This window comes from Marmota monax, unplaced genomic scaffold (assembly GCF_021218885.2).
Source record: "Marmota monax isolate L192 unplaced genomic scaffold, Marmota_monax_Labrador192_F-V1.1 WCK01_AAM20220418_F8-fsc00042, whole genome shotgun sequence".
NCBI lineage: Eukaryota > Metazoa > Chordata > Mammalia > Rodentia > Sciuridae > Marmota > Marmota monax.
In genome coordinates, this window is record NW_026693008.1 from 12,000,936 (window position 1) to 12,019,126 (window position 18,191).

General features: G+C 37.9%; 1 protein-coding gene across 16 annotated transcripts in view; it reads right to left on the minus strand.

Moving 5' to 3' along the window:
* The window catches only part of Erc2 (ELKS/RAB6-interacting/CAST family member 2), an 882,113-nt gene that overhangs the window by 445,750 nt on the left and 418,172 nt on the right, over positions 1–18,191 (minus strand). For all 16 annotated transcript variants that reach the window (XR_009227574.1, XR_009227575.1, XR_009227577.1 and 13 more), the window contains 2 exons: positions 8,408–8,545; positions 912–1,052 (listed from right to left, as the gene is read on the minus strand). Coding sequence is in view for 12 of the 16 variants with exons in the window: in XM_058582164.1 (XP_058438147.1) it covers positions 912–1,052; positions 8,408–8,545 (279 nt within the window). In the remaining 4 variants the exon portion in view is untranslated. The remainder of the gene's footprint in view (positions 1–911; positions 1,053–8,407; positions 8,546–18,191) is intronic.

Genomic DNA, 18,191 nt, shown 5'->3' on the forward strand with positions numbered 1-18,191 from the left:
TTTAGTTTGTATAACATTACCAACACCCAAGGGTGAGGTACTCCTGTGAAGGAGGAAAATATACAACTGTGCAATGGGGACAGTCCAGCAGGGTGAAAGAGCCCAAGCAGTTGGACAGCAGATGCACACTTCTTACAGGCAAAAATAGGTATGTATGGGTCAATTGTAGACACATATCTCAGAGTTGTGGAGGTTAGACAAAATAATATGTATGACTACTTCTCATTCATCTCCACTAAATCATCCTCAAGAAAACTGAAGGGGTTATAGGTATCTGCTGGAGTATGGGGTGAGAACCCAAAGCATCCTCTCCAGAATCCCCAAGCAAGAAATTTCTTTAAAGTAAAACACAGGTGGCATTGACCTTCTATACTCATATTTGCTACAGCATGAAAATACTGTTTGAAATTGTTTACTAAAATATAAAAATAAGATTCCAGAAGAGCAACCATCTTTGTGTCCATCATGGTGCTACAACTCCTAAACTACGATACTGGGTTGTCCATTTGAGAAGCACAAATGAATACAAAGCATCTAACACAAGCATTAGCATATAGCAGACCCTCAATAGAGTGGAGTTATCCTCATCATCCTCATCCATGCTCAATCAAAAGGATCAAGGAACTTTGAAAAACTTGCAGAATATACTAAACCACACAAAGCTGGTACAACACAAGGAAAAGTCTCAAGGAGCTACACTGCAAACAGCAGAACAGAGAAGCTATCCAGAGGGCATTGCTGATGAAGGAAGTTACAAGAAATAGTTTCCTTCCGATTCATACAGCTTTAACAAGAGAAAGGTTACGATGTTCCCTAAGCCTTCCCACAGCCCTTCCACCAAGTTTCTTACAGCTTCAATGAATACAGGTTTATGAGGACATCAATGTGGTTCATGGTTCCTCCAGGCTCACCTCTTTTTCTGTGAGTTCAGCTTGTAAAGCATTGACCTTTTCTTTCAGGTCCTTGTTCTCTTTGCGGAAAGATTCTATCTCTTCTAGTCTTTCCCGATCATCTCTCTCCCGCTGTTCTTTCAAACGCTCAATTATTCTCTCCTGTGAAAGCGTCATGAAAAAAGAAGAGGTGAAAATCCATTTAGTGTGTGCCAAAGCAAATCACTAAGGAAAGTAAAGGGTTGTTATCTTAAAAATACAGGAATCAACACACACAAGAAACACAAAATTGGGTTTGTGGAAAGAGGCTGTGCATGCTGGCATCTGCAAAACACCATCAATATTGCTTTTGACTTGTGATTACAACTTAGCATTATAGGGTTGTGTGGGGTCTTAACATTCAAACTCTGATGCTATACTTGGTTCATGGTGGTATCTGGATAAAGCCTAAAGCAGTTCTAAAAGAGACATATTCTAGCATCAAGATTTGAAACTTACCAAAACCTCCTACAGGCAAAGGGAAGAGGCAGACCAACCTCTTGGTTTGGGCCTCTTTGATTGGCCTCCCAGTTTGGCATCAATGAACAATGAATGTTCCTTGACTGGGAGATACTGCATATTGTGATGTGCTCTTCTCTTCAGTTCTCATCACAACTTTGGAGGCAGAGTCAGTACTACTGGAGATGGTATGAAGGTAAGGAAACCCAGAGTCCAGAGGAACTAGACTCACCCCAGGGTGACCTGCTAACAGAAGATCTCTGATACTTAACCAGGTTCATGAGACCACACCACCACAAATACATGCCCAGAAACATTCAAGGAGCATGAAGGTCTGTCTGATTTTCCATTTCATACTGAAATGAAAATACTACTCTGGTAGATATTTTCTAAAAATGTGGAATCTGACTGATACCAAAGAAAGACTCTTTGGGAAGGGGGATCAGAAACATTCCACCTGGATAAAGATTGAGTGAAATTTCTAAAATAAGTTTCAAAGTACTCAACACTTCTCTAAATTTCCTTTTAGATGGCCATGTTAAAAAAATATTGGTGTAAAAAACACCCTAAAGATCATGATATTATCTTTTATATTCTTATAAGTATATAGCACAAGGTGAGGCGAGATACACAAGGTAACTGTAAAACAAGGTTTAGTGCAGAAGGAGGTTAGTTTGAACACAGCTTGTGATTTATGATCCCCTGAGGAAGCAGTTGTGCTATCCTAATGATAATTTATACATTTACTGCTTTTGAAGGGGAAAAAAGTACCATTACTGTTTCACAATTATTTAAAAAATGTAACTGAAATATATTATTATAAAAATAGGGGTGGAAATAGAAATAAAAATGAGACTGGTTTGCCTGTATTTATTGTTTCATGATTCCAATTACAGTCCCATATTACTCTGCCTGTGACAATGCAGAGAGGATAATTATGGGATCTACAACAGAAGGAAATGACCACAGTGCACAGTATATTTCCCAAGAAATTTTTAACAGAGCCCTTTCTACCTTTTGCTTCTACTACAACCAGTTACCTGGACACCAGGCCCTTTCTCATAACTTCCACCACACAGCTGCTGGAGTGATATTTCTAAAGGTCCAAACTGACCGTGTCACTTCATTGTTTTGGAAATCTTCCAGGAATCCTTCCAGCCAGATCACATGGCATTTATTCCCACTTGGCACCCTTTGCATAGTTTCACTGCATGCCCACCCTCCCCACCCAGCCTTCCAGAGGGCAGTCTATGATCTTTACAGGGCCAAACTGTCTGGTATAAAAAACACACCTAAAAAGGCAGGTGGAAAGAAAGAGACACAAAGTAGGATCATCTTGGCTTCAAAGAAAGGTTCATAAAATCATGTATTTGTGTTAATACCAAGAAAGTGTCAAAGTAAAAAAAAAAAAAAAAATCGGCCAGCACTATAATTGATGATTCAATAGTACAAAATATTTCTCTGTCAATCACAAAATAATTTAAATGTCAGCCGCGTGGGGCCAGATGTCAAAAACATGTGTTAAAAGGCCCTAATATGCCAGGATCTAGTTGATTAACAACTGACTTGCAGAAATTCCAATGTGTTCTTGCTTTAGCCTTATTTGCACTGGCAAGTGTTCCTTGAGCACTCATCTGGCACAGCACAGGTCTAATCTATTTGTGCTTTATCACTGAGTGGGAACTGCATTGCAGGGGCCTCTAGCTCTGCTTTCTGGCTTTCTCAACTGCTTATCTTCTAGGTGGTTACAGCAAAGCTTGGCGAGACCAGCCTTATAAATATGGTGAGTTCTGTCTCCGGAGCTTCTGTGTGTCAATCACAGAATTCAGTCATATTCAGTCTTCTTTTTGTGAGGCTGGGGGTTGAAGTAGGCCTTTGCATGCTAGACAAGAGCTCTGCCACCGTGGTACATTCCCAGCCTGAGTCACACTCAGCCTTAACTCAACAGTTGAACAAGTTCCTGGAGAGTAAAACAAGGAACACAATCCCAGGATGCCATAATCCAACGGAAATGGTGAAGAGTTTCTGATGGATTCTGTCTACCAGCCAAAAGACAGCAAATAATTACATGTACTTATGAATCCATAAGGTTTTACTCGCCATTTTATTTTTTAACCCCATGCCTTGTTCCAGAGGATCTATTCAATTAAGTGGGGATAAAAGTGGAATTCGTAAGGAGAAAATAATTTAAATATACATTGTGAAGTTCTTATAAGCACACCACCACTTGTGAGCTGGGAAGCCTTAGATGGGTGTGCCAAGAGAGGAAACAGTCTCAAACAAGAGCTAATTTAGTATGAAAGTTGCTTGGGGAGTACTGGGTTGAGAAATCAGCATGTGTCACAATTGATTAACGATAATTTCCCACACCCAGGAATAGGGCATGATGCTCACATGTCTAGAATATTTCTTTCTGGGCAAATCATTTCACTTCACTGAACCTATTTCCCAACTTTAATATGGAAAAGCTTGAATTTAGCATTTTGCTAGAAGTTGTGGTATTTCAACCACTTGTATCAGAATTTCTGGGTATGCTTAAAAATCACAGGTTCCTAGGCTTCAAGGCAGAGTAACTGAATCAAAACCTCTAGGAAATGGGAATAAGGAAACTATAATTAAGAAACTCCTAACATTAAATGTTAGGGTATGTAAACAAGTCAAGATGGCACCTGGCATTTTGCCAGAGGGAGTGTTTTGTGAAGTAATACCAGGGAGCCATTAAGTGTGGAGATTCCTTATTGGTTGACTGCTGTATCTAGTTTATGTTAATTAAGATAAGCTGTGTGTAATGTATATATACCCCTCCTGTCCTACAATAAACGGCTCCCACTCCTGCTGTATCAATGTACACAAGTTGTTCGTCGCCCCCCCCCCCCCGTTATTTTGCTGCACCCGGACTGCGGCACACTATTATCATTGATTTTTGTATGAAAAACTAAACATCAGATGCAAATAATATTTGGAACTAAACAGCTCATAGACCAAAGCTGGCCCACAAAATAATTTGGTTAACTTGATCATCATAATATTTTTTAAATCTAAATTCAAATGTTTTGAAACAGGTCAGGGATGCTCTAGCTTGCCATAGTCACCAATAGTCTCTTCTGCATCCCATTTCTCCCATTTTTGCTCCCTGCCTGATCCTTTTAGTCATCCACATTTTCAACTTTTCATCCAATTTGGATGTCATGTGCCTGAGATTGCAGATTAGCAAACTGTCAAGCAAGTTCCAGAAGAGTATGACATTTAGGAGTTTAAGTAATTCAAGGGTGCAGTTTGAAAATGAAATTCCAAGAGGCTCCAAGAGAAAAAGACTTGCCCCAGGTAATATACTAGCAAGCAGTAAGGACAGTCTGGTGCAGGCAGCCTCCCACAGACCTCACTCAGATTTCCTTCCAGAACACCCCCCTGCCTCAAAGGAAATATTTAAATAAAAAGACGAGTTTCAGATTTGGGAATTGCTTTAGGACTTAAACTAGAATAAATCAAACCTTAATAGGTTCTGTGCAGGAGGCGGGGGGAGATAAAATCATGCCAAGAATCCACAACATGAAAAATTATATGGTATATGTTTACTTCTATGAATTTTAAGAAAGAAACCAAGATTTAAGAATGAGCTGACATCATATCACCCCAACATGCATACATAATCTTAATAGTTTTTGAAGCAACATCTCCCCTCACCTGCCACATTCCAATTTTACAAGCAAAATTAGTTCAAAGATCTCTGGAAATAAATTCTTGAATATTGAAAGAATATTTTTTCCTGAAAAGTTATCATATTCAATATTTTCATGTCTTCAAATAAAATATTGTAATTATTATGTTTTAATCCTAAAGTTATAATTTTTAATAGAACCATGAACAATATCTGGCCACAGTGTTATGGCTCTTTCTTGGCTTAGCAGTGATTCTCACACTACAGTGCACATCACAAAGACCAGGAGAGTTTGCTAAAATACAGATTTCCAGGCACCACTCAAGGTTAGATTTGGTAGATATTGATCGGGCCCAACAATTTAGGTTTTCCCAACAACTACCTTCTGTTAATTCAGCTGCAGAAAAATCCTCTTTAAGATACATTGGCTCAGGAAAGCAGGGGGCCACTTAATCCAATTTTCCCATTCAACAAATGGGAAGTTTGAGGTTCTGTAAAGAAGAATTACTTGCCAGGGTCTACTAGTTACTTAGTGGCAAATGTGACATTGGCTCCTAGGTTTCCTTCTATCTGACCTCATTACCCCAGAGTTTATATCCTCTCATAACAGGGAACATAGTAGGCAATGCTATAACCGTGGTAAGACACCCAAAAGAAAGCCTGTGGGCAAGTACTGCAAAGTACTGCAGAATCAAAAATGATGAGAGCATCAAGGGGAAAAAAAACACAAATGGATCTACTTGCACATTTTAAAAGTTAAGATTTCTACAACTACACAGCCATATCAATGTTTATAGCAGCTTAATTCATAATAGCAAAGCTATGGAAACAACCCAGATGCCCATCAACAGATGAACGGATAAAGAAAATATGGTTTATATACATAATGGAATATTACTTAGCCATAAAGAAGAATGACTTTATGACATTTGCCAATAAATGGATGGATCTAGAAACTATAGTTCTAAATGAAATAAGCCTATCCCAAAAAACCAAAGGTTGAATGTTCTCTCTGACATGTAGATGCCAACCCACAACAAAGGGAAGAGAGAAGAATAGAAGTTCAGTGGATTAGACAAAGGGAAATGAAGGGAAGGGATGGGAAGACAGGATTAGGAAAGATAGTAGTATGAATCAGACATAATTTTCCTATGTTCACATATGAACACATGACCACTGAAACTCCACATCATGTACAACCACAAGAATGGGATCTGAATTTACAATGTTATACTCCACGTATATGTAATATGCTGAAATACACTCTACTGTCATTTATACCTAAAAAGAACAAAAGAAAAGAATATTAACAAAGAAAAAAAAGAGATCTCTTTTGTTTCAAGCTGAATTTGAAAATAATGTGAATAAACATTGGCCTAAAGACTTCCTCAACACGTTGCATGTCTGAGTGCCCCAATATAAAGCTGAGGCTCAGAATTCCTAAAGAACTTTACCTGAACTATTTTTGGCCACTGGCTCTTGGACACATTGGGAGTGTTGGGGGTGAAGATATAAAACAGAAATTCAACTATAATTGGTGCTCAGAGAATAAATGAACTAATTCAGCCAAACTAAAATGGGCTAAAAATCATTTTAAAAGTCAGTAAACATCAGAATAACCTATTTACTTAATGGATTTCATTTATTTGTTGTTTGTTTCATTCTTCATTAATTCATTCATTTTATTCTTTCATTTATTTATTTTTACTTATTCAAAATAATCCTTATAAATGTATTCAGAGGAACGCCTCAGAGTGGCCTCCCAGCTCCAAAGAGTAAAAGGCAATTTTCAAAATCTTTTCTCACGAGATCCTGGGAGATGAGCTTCTCCCCACCCTTTGTATTGCTCCTCCCTTCACCTAGTACACCTGCCTCAGAAGGGCTTGTGACTCACCAGTCACTTCCTTCAGCCCTTTCCTTTTTAAATGTCACATTCCTGGCCCCAGCTGGCCACTCCACCACAACAGTCCCTGTACACATTCCCACTTTATTTTTGTTGATAGACATTATGACCTTCTGAAATCCTACATACATCTCTTACTTGTTTATCGTTTATTTTCCCCTCAACCCCAGTAGAATCTAAAGTCTGTAAGAGTCAAGATTTTGCCCATTCTCATCTCTGTGACATCCCAGTGACCACAATAGCCAATATCCACAGAGCAGCTCCATAAAAATACTGTGCAAGGCCATGGGGATGGCACTTTCTCTCTCTCTCTCTCTCTCACTCTCTCTCTCTCTCTCACTCTCTCTCTCTCTCTCTCACTCTCTCTCTCTCTCTCTCACACACACACACACACACACACACACACACAATGTTGCCTAGGTTTGGACTCCAGCAGAGAAGATGGATTAATCAAATAAAAACAGATGCATGAGGGCCAGAGCTGTAGCTCAGTGGCACAGCGCTTGCTTAGCACATGTGAGGCACTGGGTTCAATCCTCAGCACCACATAAAAATAAACAAATAAAATAAAGGCATGCTGTCCATCTATAACTACAAAAATTTTTTTAAAAAAAACCACACACAAAAAAAAAACACAGATGCATGAACAACTGAGATTGTGACAAGAGCTCTGAGAAGCTCATGGTATTCAGGAGAACATAATAGAGGTCCTCAGGAGGTATCCCTAAGAAACTAATTAATAAAACAATATTTCCCCTGAGGAAATGAGAAGTTAATTAATTTTTCCAAAGGACTAAGTGTGAGAATGAGGATTTGAACTCAGACAGTCTGATTCCAAACTCTTGACTACTATACAACACAACTTCTCAAGAAGCTGACCTCTCCAGTGAAGAACTACATCTGCAGACACTAAACCACATTCTAGGCTGGGTGAGAATAAGTCCCAAGAGCCTAAGGGAGAAGGGAACATGATATACTTCAAAATCTAGAAACCCAGCAGAGCTAGAGCACAGAAAACCAGGGAAGAGAGATAGGGGATGGGGATGAGGCTGGAAATGAAGGAAGAAAGGTCAGAGGGAGGAAGGGAGGGATAAAGGAAGAAGGAAGGGAACAGCCAGGAGAGGTGTTGGTCAGAAAAGAGCTTAGATGGAGGGGTGCACTGTGCCAGCATAAGGAGTCTAGTCTTTATCATTCTAATAGCAATGACAAGCTAGTGAAGGATTTCAGGGGACAAGGGTGATGTGATCAGATTTGCATTTCAAAAAGACTTCCCTGGCTGCAGGTGAGTCTTGAGCACAAAGCCTACTGAAGAGGTCTGGTAAGGCAGTGTGAGGCCCAGATGAGACCAAAGATATTATTAGCAAATGAGGAAAAGCAGGCAAATTTTAATACACTTGGCTCATCTCCGAACCCTGCTTCTCTCAATCCCGATGTCCCCATTTTTGAGTCCAAACTCACCTTCTCTGACAGAGCTTCCTCTAGTGTCGCCAGCGCAGTATCTGTGTTACTGGAATCTGTCTGCAAGGACTTCACTCTGTCTTTCAGATTGGTCAGTTGCTTGTCTTTATCCCTAAGTTGTTCTTGCAAGTTTTCAATCTAAAAATAAAGATCATCATATTTAATGTATATTTTATTACATATCAAGGGCCAACATTCCTGAAGTGAATCTATTTTTTAAAAATAGACCTGAGATTATGGACATTTTTAATATCACAAAGTTACATTTTGACTCAGACTCAAGGACATTCCGAGGAGAACTTCAATTATTTCATTTAATTCAACTTTGTATTCAATGACAATACAGATGAGCAGAAAGTCTTCTTCCCATACAAATGCAAGCCTACAGGACATGTAAGCACTATATTTCTTTCCCTTTTCTGGACATTTATATTTTCAGTCCATAGACCTAACTTTGGTTCAGTAAACTAGAAAAATGTTTACACAGGATTATTTCATTCATTGAACAGACATTGACTGGGTGCCAATTCTGCACCAAGTACCATATCAGTATATGGCTGAGCCCATGTAGTCATTGACTAACTCCTTTATTCAGTATTAAACTTTGTGATACACCAAATGTTGTCAAGTGGCTGTTTCAAAGTAACCACATGAAAAGCCAAGTAGGTTATCACCAGCAGACTGTTAATGGGAAGAACTTGTGATATAAGTCATATGTAACAAGTGCTAAACACTCCATTTGGCAACTAAGTCCTATGCTGGCAACCAACCAGCCATTTTTATCTAGTATCTGCAGCCTGAAATAAACACACCGAATAGCCGATTATAACGCCTGACCGGCAGCAGCAGCAAAGACCTTCTCCTGGGCATTGCGTCCATTATCATTCATGTTTTTATTCTCTGCTTTCAAACCATGTATTTCTTATCTAAGGATTTTTAAAAAAGCCTCACTATACAAACAATTTATTCGTATTAAGGGTTTTAAAATGACAAGGAAAAAAAGCAGTACAACTCTAAGATAAGTCCATTCAAAATATTTGTATTCTGCACCCAGCTTTCTCAGGGAATCATTCCAAATGCATGTTTCACAATGTATGACTCAAGCAAAGGTTTTTTTTTTTTTTTTTTTTTTTTTTTTTGATTACTTGATTCTTTAAGCATGAATCCAGAATGGCAACACAAATAATGCAGTTAGTAGCATTAATAATGAGTACCCACAGGTCTGAGCATCAAAATAACTCTAAAAGCAAGATAATTACTTTGCTGACCATTGATCTACAGATAACGGGCTTGATTAAGTTTTTCAATGGACATAGGCTAACAAAGAAGGGATGCTATTCTTTACTTCCCCTCTTCCAACATCCTTCACTTCCTCCCTTCCACTTTTCCTTCCTTCCTTTTCCTTCTTATTTTTAAATTTATTTTTCATTTTAGATGGACAGAATACCTTTATTTTATTTATTTTTTAATGCAGTGCTGAGGTTTGAATCCATTGCCTCACACATGCTAGGCAAGTGCTCTACCATTGAGCTACAACCCCAGCGCTCCTTCTGTCTTGAGACAGACCTCTTGGAAACCCAGCTTATAGGTTCATATGAATAACTCTGTCCTTCATGGAAACACAAAGTGTTCCCTCCCATCCAGTCACCACTCTGAGAATTCACTGCCTTTCCACCAAAGACACAAGAACTCAAAAGCAGTAGCATCTTCAGGCAAAGGCTTCTTCCTCCTTTCCAGACAAGTGTTCATGTGCTTTTTACACAACACAGTAAGCAAATATATGTGTGAGAATGTGAATATTCATGTGTTTGAATGATAGTAGTTACATGGAAAAAGTCACGAGCTGAGAGGGACTGACTTGTAGAAAGAGTATACATTATTACCTTGAGGATACCCACACCTGTGGGTACATTTTTGCATGCATATGTGTGCAAAGACATGGGGCTTGTGAGCAAGCCAACCAGGCCTGCCATTCCCATTCTGAGACACAGTGCCCTGAGCAGGGGAAGGGAGATTTACCCTCTGTTCATTAACCCTGGAGCAGTGGCAGGCACTGATTTAAAGGGGACTGTGGGTACTGAAAATAAAGGCCAAAGGAGACTATAAGCTTATGGTACTGCTGTGGGTCTTCCATATAACCAGAAAGACTACAGATGCTGGGATCCCACTGGCATTGCAGTGGGGTCTGAGAGACATGTGGGATGGGGGGGGGGCATTTATCAATTTATCTCAAATCTAAAATGCCAGTAAAATAGCCAATAATACTTCAGGCAAGACTAAGAGTCTTCAAGAAATGCTACACAAAGATCAAGAATGATTCTTAAGATAAAATCTAAACAAGGTGTAGAACAGTACAGAGTTAATTGCATAAATATATATAAATCTGTAAATAGATACCTATGTAGGAGGGATCTCAAGAAATTTTAACCTTTGAGGGAAGGCTCTAAGAGGTAGGAGGTAGGGGGGAGATTCTGGGTTTCATTTTTTCACATTTCTGTAGTTTTCTGCTTGATTTTTATAACCTTATGGGGTTTTAAGTGCCAACCAGGGTTATTTGGCAGGTATGACTATGAATTATTTTTAGTTTATATTCGTACATAAAAATAAATATTAAACAGATGAGTAAATAATAAATAATAAAACAACATACTGGGTGCCTGTAATCCCAGTAACCTGGGAGGCTGAGGCAGGAGGATCACAAGGTGAAAGCCAGACCCAGCAACTTAACTAGGCCCTAAGCAACTTAGTGAGATCCCGTTTTAAAATAAAAAATTAAAAGGGCTGAAGATGTGCCTCAGTGATAAAGCACCCCAGGTTCAATCTCTAGTACCTCACCCCACCCCCTGAAATAAACACAAATTAACACAAATCCCTACTTCCCTAATCAAAACCAAACTGTCCAAGTGCTGTGGTTTGGGAATGGTTCATTCCTCAGAGGTTATTATTGTGTCTGAAACTTGGTCCTCTGCATGGTGGTGTCCAGAGCTGGTGAAGCCTTTAAGAGTTAGCCTAGAAGAAGGTGATTAAGTGTTTGGGGCACTACCCTCTCCTCCCCACTTTTTAGGAAATAGTGATCCTCCAGTTTTGTGTAACTAAATTCTTAAAATTTAAATTTTAGGAGATGGCAGAACGAAAAATTTTGTATCTTTTACAAAATTATTGTACAAGTTCTCAAATTTTCTTTCTCGCCCTCTTTCTCTTTCTCTCAAGTTTGGATAAGCCATAAGGCTAAGGTTTGAGTCAGTCACTTCCCCAGTTTGGTCCATTCAACTCTTTGTTACCAATCTGTGAAAACTTCAGAAATCAGGAGTGTTTATTCATCACCCAAAGATTCAAGAAATACTTGTCAGCTTGTCACCATGAGCAGCACACAGCAAGTTTTGGTGTGTCAAACTCATGTATTGTATGTGGACAGAGGCACAGACTGAACATATATACACAGTAGGATCACATGTTGCTCCAAGACAGCTTAGAAATTTAAAAAAGGAAACATTGCTGAGGAAACATGAATTCATAGGTCTCCTAATCTTACAGGCCTTCAGAAATACTGTTTGCAGAAGGCCAAGGATATTCACTGAGTGAAAAAAAACCCACCCTTGTGTGGGTGAAGGGGACATAGACCCCAGCAACAGACCCACCCCTGGCACCAGGTTGGACCCTGGGGAGTTAAGCTCCAGGCTCCAGGTCTACTCCTGTAGACACAGGATCTACAAATTCCCTGGCAAAGAATTCCAAGTCAGTTGTTGCTAGTAGAGGGTCCACTAAACCACAGATTTAAAGACAAAGATTAAAATCAATCCACTGCATTTATTTTCTATTGTTGCCTAGCAAACCAACACAATCACAGAAGCTTAAAATAGTATAGACTTATTATCTCACAGTCTGTACATCAGAAGTCTGAATATGGCATACTTGGTTTTTCTGCTTAGGGTTTCACAAAGGTATTATCAAAGAATCAGAGGGGCTGAGTTCTAATCTAGAATTTGGAGTCCTCTTTCAAACTCAGGTTTGTCTCTACTCAGGAGCTGTCTCTAGCCAGAGGTTGCTCTCAGCTTCTAGAGGCTGCTCTCAGGTCCTTATCAAATAGCCCTCTCTATCTTTAAAATCAGCAACAAAGCACTTCTTGGATGTCAAATCTCCCTCCTTTTATGACTTCCTCTGACTTCCCTGTCTCTGACCTCTAGACCTAGATTTATAGTGATCATGGGCTTAGGCTAGGCCTACCCAGATAAAGTCCCTTTTGATTAGCTCAAGGTCAAGTGAGTAATCACCTTAGTTATATCTACAAATTCTGTTTTGCATAAAATGTAACCTAAACAAAGGCACCAGAGGCACCCCAGAGGTCATCCCAGATTTTTGCTTTCTATACCCATGCTGGAAGTTCTTTTAGATACCTTAAGAAGATTCTATAAGAGAAATGTTTCCAAAACTGAGGAAATAATTCTAATGTGATGTGTGACATTTTAACATGGCATTTCTGATGCAGCCATTCTAACAATAAAAATTAAAAAAAAAAAAAAAAAAAAAAAACTTGCAGTCTTTCCAGAAACTCAGGTAGTGAAGTATGGGGAGAAAGATACCCCTTGTGTGGTGAAGGGGACATAGACCCCATCAACAGACCCACCCCTGGCACCAGGCTGGACCCTGGGGAGTTTCCAAGCCCATTCCTGTAGACACAGAATCTACAAATTCCCTGGCAAAGAATTCAAAATAATAATCTTGAAAAACCTCAGCAAGATGCAAGAAAACACAGAGAGAAAACTAGAAGAAACCAGGAAAATCATATATGTGAAAAAAAAAATGGAAGTTCAACAATTAGATAGAAATTATGAAAAATAAAATAAACACATTCAGGAGCTGTAGAACACAATGACTAAATTGTAAAATCCCAGAGAGATTTAACAGCAAACTTAATACAGTCTAAGATAAATCAGTGACTCAAAGAAATTATTCTCACAGAAGTACCAAGAGAAAAATGAAGGAAAAAGTTGGGAGAAAAATGCCTCTTAGACTTTCAGGACACAATCAAGGAAAGTTCCAGAAGAAGCAGAAAGAGAAAAAGAGGCAGAAGATTATTCAAAGAAATGACAGGAAACTTTCCAAATCTGGAGAGGAAAGTAAACCTCTAGGATCCATGAATCCCAAAGAATTCCCAATAGAGTAAATATAAAGAAATCTTCACTGAAGCATAATAAAATCAAATCCTCAGAATTAAAAGACAAAGGGAAAATGTTGGGAGTAGCAAGAGAAAAGCAACTCATCATATATAAGAATATTTCATTAATACTATCAGTGGACTTGTTAGCAGAAACCTTGCAGGCCAAGAGAAAAATGAAACAATTATATTAAAAGTGCTGAAAGAAAACAAAAAGTCTAACCAAGAATACTGTATCTGGAAAAGCTATCCTTCAAATATGAGAAAGAAATAAAGTGATATTAGAGATCATCACCACTAGATTTGCCTTAATGAGAGATGCTAAAGGGAGGTCTGCAAGTTGAAATGATTTTTTGTTAACTAAAATTATGAAAATATATAAAATGTAAAACTCACTGTAAAGAAAAAAAATATTGTCAAATTCAGAATACTACATTCTTTAATGGTGGTACATAAATTGTTTTTCACTTTAATATAAAAATTAAAAGAAAAAAATTTAAAAAACTATGTCTACAAAAAAATTATTAATAACACACAATATATAAAAGACATAAATTGTGACATTAATGTAAAATATAGGAGGAAGAGAAGTAAAAGTATAGAGTTTCTGTGTGTAGTCAAAGTTAGGTTGTTATTGGCTGTTATACCTATAACGCTTTTTAGTCAAGTCCCATGGTGATCACAAGAAGAAACATCTAGAGTTGATACTACAAAAAATGGAAGAATTAAAACATATCATTTGGGCTGCAGGCATAGTTCAGTAGTAGAGGGCTTGCCTAACATCTGAAAGGATCTGTGTTTGATCACTTGCACTTTTAAAAGGGTATACACACACACACACACACACACACACATACACCACAAAGGAACAAAGGAAGATACCTGGACAAAAAGAAATATAGGTTCTAGAAAACAATTAATTAAATGTCAGTATTAAGTCCTAAACTATAAGTAATTACTTTAAATGTAAATGGATAAAATACTCCAATCAAACCCAAGATTGGCTGAATGGACCAAAAACCAAAATTCAACTATGTACTGACCACAAAAGATTTATTTTATATGACATACATAGGATGAAAATGAAGGTATGGAAAAAATATTCCATGAAAATGATAACCACACAAAAGAGGGGTGGCTAAACTGACATCAGGTAAAAGTAGACAGTAAGTCAAAAGCTGACATTAGAGACAAAGAAAATCACTAAATAATGATAAAGGGCTCAACAAATCAAGAGAGATCCTCTCTCTCAGCATTGGAACACCTAAATATATTAGGCAAATAACACAAACAAAACTGAAGGGAGAAATTGACTGAAATAAAATAACACTAAGGGAATTCATCATTCTATTTTCAACAACAGATAAGTCATTCAGGCAGAAAAACAATGAAATAATGGAATTGTATAACAATACAAACCAAATGGACTTCACAGACGTTTAAAAAATGTTCCATTCCAAAGGAGCAGAATATACATGCTTTATAAGTGTACACAAAATATTTTTCAGTATAGATCATATGTAGATCCACAAAACAAGTCTCAAAATTTTTAAGGTGGAAACTGTATCAAGTGTCTTTTACAAGCAGTGATATAAAATTAGAAAATAACAATAGTAGGAAATTGGGGAAATTTACAAATATGTGGAAATAAATAACACACTCCTAAATAATCAATAGATCAAGGAAGATATGAAAAAATTTTTAAAAATTGAGACAAAATGGAAGTATAACATGAAAACTTATGGGCTGAAGAAAAGGTAGTTCTTAGAGGGAATTTTAAAGTGATAAACACCAATATATTTTTTTTAAAAAAAAAATAAACAATGTGACTTTAAACTACAAGTAGACAGAAAAAGAAAAAAACTAAGCCATACATTAGCAGAAAGAAGGTAATAATAACAAGCAGAGCAGAAACAAACAAAATTTTAAAAATAAAAACTATATCAATGAAATTGACAGTTGACTTTTTGAAAAGATAAACAAAATTGACAGACCTTTAGCTGGACTAATAAAATATGTGAAAAGACTCAAATAAACAAAATTATGAAAGATGAGATGTGACAACTGACATAACAAAATCTATAGGTTAATAAGAGATTACTAGGAATATTTATGTCAAAAAATGTGAGAATCAAAAAAATGGATAAATTCCTAGAAACATACAATTTACCAATAATGAAACATAAAGAACTAAGAATTCACAGTGAACAAATAAAAAGTAAACAGTTGAAACAAGTACTGAAAAATATCCCAATGATTGAAAAATCTAGAAACTGTTTGCTTCACAATGAAACCTATCAAACATTTAAAGAACTAATGTCAGTCCTCTCATACTCTTCCAGAAAATGGAAGACATGGGAACATGGTATAGTCTTAACAAGCCTTTCAAAATTCATATGTTGGAAGCTTAGTCCCCAGTGCATTAATGTCAGGAGATGTTAGGTCATAAGGGTTTTGCCCTCATGAATGAATTAATACCTTATAAAAGAGTTTGATGGAGGAAGTGTGGTTCTATACCCTTCCATCTTTTGCCATGTAAAGATACAGTGCTCTCTTCTCTCCAAAGGATGAGCATTTAGAGCACCATCTTGAAAGCAGAGAGCAGTCTTCATCAAATACCAGTAACTTGATCTCAGATTTCCAACCTTCAAAAATTTGAGAAATAAATTCTATTCAAACTATGATGTCTCAGATATTTTGTTATAGCAACACAAACATATTAAGATAGAACACTTCCACTCTCATTTTACAAAGCCAGCATTACTAAAACCAGACAAGGATAGAAAATTACAGGTCAATATCCCTGATGAACATAGATGCAAAAACCTCCAATGAAATACAAGCAAGCAGAATTCAACAACATATATATGAAAAACCCAAAGCCAACCTTATAGTAAATGGGGAAAATCTGAAAGCATTTCTTTTAAAATCTGTGAAAAGACAAAGATGTTCACTCTCACCACTACTTTTTAATAGAGTCCTAGAAATTCTAGCCAAAGCAATTAGGCAAGAGAAGGAAACAAAAGGGATAAAAATAGGAAAAGAAGAAGTCAAATTATCACTGTTTTCAGATGATATGATCCTATATGTAGACAAAAATAATAAAATGCTAAGGAAACAAAAATAATAAAATGCTAAGGAATAAATTAAAACAAGAAGGTGAAAGATTTATACACAAAAAACTATAAAACAGTGGTGAAATAAATTGAAGAAGATGAAAATAAATGGAAAGATATCTTATGTTCATAGACTGGAAAAATATTTCTATTAAAATGTATATGCTTCCCAAAGCTTCTCCAGATCCAATGGAACCCTATGAAAATTCCAGTAGCATTTTTCACAGAGATAGAAAAAGAAAGGATTCTAAAAACAAATGGGACCACAAAAAATTCTGAGTAGCCAAAATAATCTTGAGCAAAAAAAAGTTGGAGGCATCCACATTACCTGGTTTCAAAATATACTACAAAGCTATAATAATCAACATAGTATGATACTAGTATAAAACAGACATACAGGTCAATGGAACAGAAAGAGAAAAAAAATCATGTATTTATAGTCAACTAATTTTTGAAAAATTGCCAAGAGCACACAATGGAGGAAGAACAGTCTCTTCAATAAGTAATATCGAGTGGGGCATGGTGGTGCATATCTGTAACCCCTGCGACCCAGAAGCCAAGGCAGCAGGATTGCAAGTTTGAGACCAGCCTCAGCAATTCAGTGAGGCCCTAAGCAACTTAGTGAGACCCTGTCTCAAAATCAAAAATACAAAGGGATGGAGCTGTGCCTCAGTAATAAAACACTCCTGGGGGTTCAATCCCAATTACCAAAAAAAGTGAGAAAACTGAATATCCACATGAAGAATGAAATTGGACCCTTACCTCACACCACATAAAAAAATCAACTCAAAGGAGGATCCAAGATGGAGGGCCAAAGGAAGGCAGCTTTCTGTGTCACCTTGTGACCTGGGACTCAAATAGTGAGAATACTGCTTCTCTAGGAGTGCTATTCTCACTCTCACACAGGAATCACAGCCACCGTGCTGTCCAGGGCTCCAGGTCTCAGCATCAGAGTAGGTCTCCCAACTATTCACCCACACAGGACTACTGGGTACCCAAGCAGAACAATCGGCATTGGCACCTGAGCAGAATTTTCGGTCACACACCCAAGCAGAAATCACAGATGCTGCTCCCTGCAGAACACCCAGCAGCTTCCTACAAATAAGAACCCCAGCCACCAATCCCGTGTGGGCCCCCATCTACCAATGTGGGGCTCCCCTGGAGGCTGCTATCTTGGGACTCTGCAGCAGCAGAGATAGTCCCCTATGTGCAGTTAGCCTGCCTGCATCTGAGAACTTAACAAAGGCTCTGAAGTCAGTCAACAGCCACACACTGAAAGCCACAAAGCTCGTCTCTGAACTCATCATCCAACGCCATCACTTGGCTCCCCCCCACTCGACCTAACACCCCATCACTGAAAGCAGGCGCCACCATCTTGGGTCACCTTCATCACCATCTTCAGTGGGGGGGAACTCTCAATTTGCAACTCCGGCTGGCCAGGTATCCAGTTTCTAACTACCCACTCTCCCCAGTAGCTGCTAGCCCAGCACAGTGACACCCTGATTACCTTCAC